The 7,917-nt window shown below is 38.8% G+C and overlaps 1 protein-coding gene across 4 annotated transcripts in view; it reads left to right on the forward strand.

The window, feature by feature from the left end:
• LOC135211891 (dnaJ-like protein 60) overlaps window positions 1-6,930 on the forward strand; it is a 70,174-nt gene extending 63,244 nt beyond the window's left edge. For all 4 annotated transcript variants that reach the window (XM_064245118.1, XM_064245117.1, XM_064245116.1 and 1 more), the window contains 2 exons: window positions 1,887-2,060; window positions 5,572-6,930. In XM_064245118.1, coding sequence (XP_064101188.1) covers window positions 1,887-2,060; window positions 5,572-5,731 — 334 coding nt within the window. In that variant the 3' untranslated portion in view covers window positions 5,732-6,930. The remainder of the gene's footprint in view (window positions 1-1,886; window positions 2,061-5,571) is intronic.
• The last annotated feature ends 987 nt before the right edge of the window (window positions 6,931-7,917 follow it).

A 7,917-nucleotide genomic window follows, 5' to 3' on the forward strand; every position in this document is an offset into this window, starting at 1 on the left:
GGTCAGAGCTATGAGGTGAAACACACCAGGAGTTCGAGGTCGGTGTCCTTTGAAATTGTCCCGGAATTCGTGGCAAAGACCCAAAATCCCTCTGTGCACGATGACAGGTTCACTTTGTTTTCCATTCCATCACTGAATGACTTTGTGGGTGGTGATGCTCAAGAGCTTTTGTTGTGCCCTGTCCGGACCCTGCGTTGCTATCTTAAAAGGACTCGGTACCTTAGACCAGGCTGCTGCAGACTTTTTGGTAGCACAGGCCATACAAAGAAAGAGGTGTCTAAGAATACTATCTCTTTTTGGATACGGGAAGCCATCAGATAGGCATACTTGACTCTTGATGATTCCACCACCACGTCTGTGGCTAGAGCGCATGACGTTAGGGGTATTGGTCCCATGCTGGCTTTCAAAACAAAAAGAACTTGGCTGTACATAGAGTGCTGAGGGCTGGTACTTGGTTACGCCAGTCCACGTTTCACCTTTTTTCTATCTTAAGGATGTTGTCCACAGATCTGCGGACAAACGTTTTCCCTGGGTCCTGTTGTGGCTGCCCAACAGGTTGTGTAACCTCATAGTTGCCCTTAAGAAGGCACTTTTGTGTCTTACCTAAGATGATTGTGTGGATGAGAGAATGAGTGAGTTGGCTGATCTTCCTTCTCTTGTACCTTTCCTTCTTCCTTCGGGCGGGTTAAGGAATAGACACGTCATTCGCTGGACTGGTCTGATACATACTGATAGTGTGGTCGCTTAATATACAAATATCATATCCTCTATTCGGTAGCATATGCTCCACTCCTTGGCAAGGAGGGGTTGGGAGTAGTACAAACCGTGGTGTATTGGTTTGCTATTGGACAGTCAAAGTTTCTTTTTGGTTCCCCATACAATGGTTCTCCTATGTATCATTGTACGTCACGCAGGTTCCGAGTGGTTAGATTTCAATTTATTTAGCTTCTCAACGGGCTTCAGTCCCTCTCCAGAAATCATTTCTTCTGGAAGCTGGACTGGTGGGTAGGCCCCCAGCCGGTCTAGGATGTCTTGTACCTCCCTCCAAGTACGAGTCTATCCTATTGTTATGACCGAAGGTTTGTTCGCGTATGAACAAATGACAAATTTTCTAAGACAATTTGTATTTTTCATAGCTACAAACCTGAGGTCTTAACATTATACTGCCCACCTCTAGCCGCCCCTCTGTGTGTTAAGACATCCTGAGTTGGGAAAGACTGACGCAGTGGCGTAGGTGAGTGGTCTTTGACCACTCTTCACCTGTTCTACGCATGCGTTGCCAGATATCACAAGATTCCTTGCTTTCATCTGTTTTTTAACTGGATCCAGCTAAGAGCTAGAAATTATCCTATTGTTAAGACCTCAGGTTTGTAGCTATGAGAAATACAAATTGTCTCAGAAAATTTGTCATTTCATAACTCACACTGAATGCTAATAAATATAGACTGAATGCTAATAAATATAGTAATGTCTCTTGCCCATGTACAACAGCTCACAGAGGCTCCTTTTCTACTTTCTAAGCTTCTAAGCTTCTGCCGTTACTCATGATAAGCAACAAGGGCTCAGGGCTAATCCGTGATGGATGCCAACATTTATCTCAATTTCTTCTGGAGTAAACCTGCTAGTGTATTTTCATTAGATTATGTGTGATGTTGAGAGTCATATTCAGATACAGTGTAAGAATGATTTCATATTGAAGTACGTACATGTATACGTATTGAAGAATTGTGGTTAGTAAGAACAGGAACTTTATTCTTCAACCATAAGCTTGTAATGTTTCCATGGCTTCAAAGGTTATGTTGGTGATACTGTAAAATTATAATTAAGAATTAGCCTGTAAGATACTTACTTTGAACTGTATGCTCATTTATACACTTTTATTTCAGTGTGTTCCATGATGATTCATTATGGGAATCAAGAGACAGGAGTGAGGACAAAAAATATGAAGGGAGATCATATTATGGGATTAAGGGAGTTCGTCGTCTTCCAAATAGTTATATAGCATTTGGTGCTTTCATCTTTGCCCTTCTTGGAGGAATTTTACACTTTTATATAGCAATGTAAGTAAACTCAAGGTCTTATAAATTTGATCATGAATGGCAATGGATATGATATTTTTTGTGCTAAACAAGTACTTTCATGCATATGAGCGAATTCTTGACACTTCATAACCAGCAGAAAAAAAAACGGTAGGTACTGACAGCATACCTTGCTACCCTAGGTTCCTTTGTAACCAATGGGATTTTTTTTTTTTTTTTTTTTTTTTTTTAGTACATTTCAGGGGCCATTTCCAACCCTCTGTTTGGTGGTAAGTCTTAAGATCACAGCTGTTTCAAGGACAAGATGACATTAATGTTAAAAGCCAGTCCTTGTCAGGAATGAGAGCAGATGCTGTATCCTGTATCACATCCAGACCCATATGGGGGGACCTAGCTCAGGTGCAAGTTTAAAGCCACTTAGGGATGGTAATAAGCTGAGGGTTAGCAGCCATATCCAGCCTATAAAGGGAGGCAAGCCCATAATGTTTTAAGTGCCTTAGTGGCGTGGTTGCTATGGTGTTGGCGTCCCACCTCGGTGGTCGTGAGTTCAATTCTCGGCCCTTCCATTGAGGAGTGAGAGATGTGTATTTCTGGTGATAGAAGTTCCCTCTCGACGTGGTTCGGAAGTCACATAAAGCTGTTGGTCCCAGTGCTGAATAACCACTGGTTCCATGCAACGTAAAAACATCATACAAACAAAACAAAACGTAATGTTGTATTCAGATGGTGCTTGCCATAGAAGTTGGGTTCTGTAGAAGGTTTCTGACTGGTCTTCATTTTTTCTGCCATACAATTACCCATAAGATTAGTCTGGTAGTGCAGAGCCCTAACTCCTGATATGAGAGCCAGAAATTCCTTTCAGACAAGTGGGATTTCAGCAGCTTGGTCTTTCCTTATTATGTTGCTGCCTTGAGCAGTTTTAAATTAAATAAACCGTTCCTAATTAAGTTGCTGCCTTGAGAAGTGTTAAGTAAAACAAACTTTTTCTAATTAAGATGGTGCCTTGGGCAGTTTTGAAATAAATACTGATAAGAATATTATAAATGCAAATACTAGTATATTTTTTCTTGCAAACCCATTACATATCTTGCAACCAGTGGTCCCCCATCTCAACCCTACTTTTTCTCACAGGTCAAAAGCTAACTGTGATCACCATTGAAAACTTTATAGATCTGTCTACAGTGTGTAGTGGTGACGGGTGTCTTCTTTCTCTCTCTTGTTATTGTAATTCGTTTACTTTACCAATGTGGCAAATTGTATTCTTGCTTGTTATCGGAGTTAAATCCATCCATCACTATTAGAATTTTTCCTAAGAACAATATTCATTGATGGGAAGAGGTTAAAGGAAATGTAACATTATTGCTTTGTTGGCTGTTATGTTAGTCTGTCACTTTTTCTTGCATTACGTATGTATAATTTTCTTTTGATGTCACTTTACTTAGGCTGTTAGACTAAAAAGCAGTCACCATGATGGTAGGATAATTACTTGCACATTTTTTATTGTAATGGCAGTCCATCATAGTCACTTATTTTACTATCTTTCTGCACCCCCATTTGTTTATAAGCAGCTGAGAAAACCATTTTAGCTGTATTTGGTGGTGAAGGCACATGCTTGTAATGGCCTCAACCCACAATGCAGTCAGTCATAAGACCAGATGCAGTATGTATTCATGTTTTAATAGCTTCACCGCTCTGTTTTTTTTATGCTCTCATTTTATGCTCGAATGAAGTATGATTTTATAATTTGTTCATGCAACTTACCTGACAGATATATATATATAGCTGTATTTTCTGAAGTCCGACAGAATTTCAAAACTCGCGGCACACGCAGTGGGCGGCCAGGTGGTAGTACCCATTCCCGCCACTGGGAGGCGGTATCAGGAACCATTCCCATTTTCTATTCATATTTTTTCTGTCGCCGGTGCTGTAAACAACTGTTTGCAGTACCTCCGCCTAGGATTTTTGGATTTACTCGTACTTAGGTATCTGGATTGGCTTTTGGTTATTGAGGAACCTTGACGTGGTTCTTAGACTTTTGATGTCAAGTCCGTTTGAACCTCTTCACTCAGCGTCTCTTCGGAACTTGACAAAGAAGGCTCTTTTCCTAACTTCTCTGGCGACGGCGAAGAGAGTTAGCGAAATCCAAGCTTTTAGTAGCCAAGTGGGCTTCAAAGGAGACAACGCTGTCTGCTCTTTGAGTCCAACTTTCTTGGCTAAAAACGAGAACCCGTCTAACCCTTGGCCAAAGAGCTTCGAGATTAAGGTTATGTCGAGTCTAGTGGGCCAAGAACCAGAGAGAGTCCTGTGCCCTGTCAGGGCTCTCAAGTTCTATGTTTATAGAACAAAGGAGGTACGAGGTCCCTCAGGTAATCTCTGGTGCTCTGTGAAGAGACCGGAATTACCTTTGTCAAAGAATGCTGTGGCTTTCTTTCTGAGGGACGTCATTAAAGAGGCTCATTCATCTTGCCAGAAGACTGATTTGAGCCTCTTGCGAGTGAAAGCTCACGAGGTCAGAGCTGTCGCTACCTCTCTTGCCTTCCAAAAGAATATGTCAATCAAGGACATTCTTGATGGCACCTTTTGGAGGAGCAATTCTGTATTCGCCTCACATTACTTAAGAGATGTGAGAACGATTTACGAGGACTGCAGTTCTCTTGGGCCATACGTTTCTGCAGACACAGTCTTGGGGGCTGGAGGTAGCTCTTTCCCTATCCCTTAGTTTAGGAGTTAGGTTAGTTTTTAATAGTTGTGTTTTTGGTTGTTGGTGAGTTCTTGTGTGAAGATCTCCCATCCTTAGTTTAGTGTTCAAAGGGGTTTTGGATAGTTGGTCAGGTGGTGGTCAGTTGCTTCATAGCACCCTCATATGTATGGTTCGATGGTCTTGTCACGTTGTGGTCACGTCCCCGTTGACAGAGCACCCAGAGCGCACCAGCACTACAGGTCTCCACCTGGCTGGCAACTCTGATAGAGCAGAAGCAGGCTTAAGTGACAGTAATCACAGAGTCTACTTTGCTAACAGGTGAGGAACCAAGATGTACATCATCTACTTAATTTAGTTTCCTACAAATCCTATTCTTTCTCTTCCCACCATCCGAAGGTGGGATTCAGCTATATATATATATCTGTCAGGTAAGTTGCATGAACAAAATGTTATTGTTATGGTACAATTAAGTTTGTTCATACTTACCTGGCAGATATATATAATTAAAGTGCCCACCCTCCTCCCCTCAGGAGACAGTGGCATTGATAAAAATATGAATAGAAAATGGGAATGGTTCCTGATATCCGCCTCCCAGCGGCGGGAATGGGTACTACCCACCTGGCCGCCCACTGCGTGTGCCGCGAGTTTTGAAATCTGTCGGACTTCAGAAAGTACAGCTATATATATATCTGCCAGGTAAGTATGAACAAACTTAATTGTACCATAATAATAACATATTTTTTACTCCATTTTTGTGTCCTTATAATAATCTTTTGTTATTTTATCTTATCATAATTTTGAATCAATTTCTTATATACTTTTTGCTTTCAGGAAGGGGTCCCAATTTGCTATAAGTCAACTGGATGAAAGGGACAGAATTGCAAGTCGAACGTACAAAGCAGTAAGAGAGCGGGCACTCAGAAATGGTAACGAACTGCAGAAAGCTTTGTTACTGGAAAAATATGAAGCTGATAGTCAAAAAAATAAGTAGGCAGTATGAAATATGAATGGATGTACGAATTTCATTGTTTGCGTGAAGTTATTTTACTCCTATATTTATATATGAAATGTTTTGTAATGGCAGACTAACAATGGGGGAGGATGTAATATTCTAATAAAGATATTTTTTGGTCTGCATTGTATGATAGAGAGTCTGATTTGGAAACATTTGTGATTCAATAGCCGTAAGTGTTGTGATATCCCAACTCAATTCGAAATGTGGATGAATTCTTAGGTAGCTTAAGGTTTCTTCAGTTTGTAGCTGTTTTCAGCCTTTCAGATGAAAGGCGTTTGACATTACAAAATCTCTGCATTGGCATGTGTACACATGGTGTAGTTGTATGTATGTGTAAGAGGTGGTGATTAATGTTCCAGAAGGGAAATGAGTCCTCTTTACTTGTTGATGTCTAGGTCTCTTCACAAAAGGTTTATTATTAATCTCAGTAGTGATATCCTGTGTTACATTCAGTCATTAGGTTAGTTGTATAATAGGCTTTCGTTGAAATTATATACTGTAAGTTGCTGTGTTACAGAGAGTGTATAGTTTTTGCAGTATGTTTGGAGTAAATGCATTAAGATTTTTCATTTTTAATGACTGACTACTTAAGAAGTTTATGAAATTTCTGTTATAAAAGAACTAATTTCTTAATTGATTATTCGTGGGTCATTTTGTATTGGATGGGCAAATTAATTTAATTTTCAAATTTCAGTGAAAAGTACATTCCAGGAGTTGAGGGAAATGGTATAAAGTGAGGAATGTTCTAAACCAGCAAGTTTGGTAAATAGTACTTGTTAGAAAATTGTATTATCACATAAACTTGAAAATGAAACATACTTTGGCTTGAAAGGTGAATTAATTTACAAGATAAACGCTTAATCCTAGTACACAGTACTCGTAAAATTGTAAATAAATGGCAAAACATGTCTTGTAAGTATACAAGACATAATTATCTTATTAGGTAAATAACACTTTACTTTTACAAAAACTATGTTATAATAGCAGTATTTTTTTAATACACTGTGCTCTATGCACGTGACGGTCTACCTAAATACTTCTGTTGATATAAACAGAAATCATGTGTTCACTGACACAGAATTTGTTTACCGATACAAAGAATCTGTCTGGAAAATACTGTGCAGGAAACTTGTTTATATTACTGTCTTCATATAATAAATTATACCCAGAATTTCCATGGGACTTTATTAACCTATAATTTGATTGTATTATTATTTTCTAAAAAGGTGTCTCGAGTGTTCTCAATTCAAAGGTTTTTATTTTTTTAGTTTTAATTAATTATCTCTGGAACTGAGATAATTGATTGCTATGCTGGTTAGCCTTGGAAATGGGTTAAGAGATATACACACCAGAATTAGCATGAACAGTCAAGAAATTGCGATTCTAAAACCCTCATGCGCTTCCATTCCTTTTAGATTTTTTTTCGTCAGAATCCTCTTCATTTTGATTTTTCCATTAATGAAGTTTCAATCCATTAAATATCGTCCAGTGTAGTACATGGGATCAAACCCTTTGGGCCAGCTCAGTGGTCTGCATAAACTATTAATTTATAATGCTGTAATGATAATAATAATAATAATATCAAATTTGTTAAAATGACCATAAACACTTTATCAGTGCTGTGAAACTTCCTTCGCATTTAACTCGGTAAAGAAGCATCCTTGATCACATTACTGAAGCAACTTTGTACCCTTTGTCCTTTGCTTAAGTCTTGCATGCACTTCTGAGGAATCATTTCACATCCCATACACTACTGAAACCTTTCTGTACACTGTGCATACATAGAAGTATCAGTACACACTTGTGCTTGGTATATAAGTCTTGTACCTATACACTTTGGTAAAGCCTTTCTGTATACGTATTATTATATATTGCTACTGTCAAAATGCATATATTCCCTCTTTGACTGTATAAAATATTATGTATAGATTTTGGCAACATTTTTTCAGATTCCTAGATAGCTTAGAGATAGAATGTTTAAAATGTGTGTTCAGATTTCGCATAAACATAATGTAAAGAATATATAACGTAGAATGTAGAAAGAGAGAGATTTTCTTTGTCCGTTCGAAACTAGAGTTGTTTTTCAAAACCTGTCAACACGTTTGATTAGGGACCTCGAGGTCTTCGCTGTGTTTTGGGAATTCTGTCATCACGTTTGATAG

Source organism: Macrobrachium nipponense, chromosome 40 (assembly GCF_015104395.2).
Source record: "Macrobrachium nipponense isolate FS-2020 chromosome 40, ASM1510439v2, whole genome shotgun sequence".
NCBI classification, from domain to species: Eukaryota; Metazoa; Arthropoda; class Malacostraca; order Decapoda; family Palaemonidae; genus Macrobrachium; species Macrobrachium nipponense.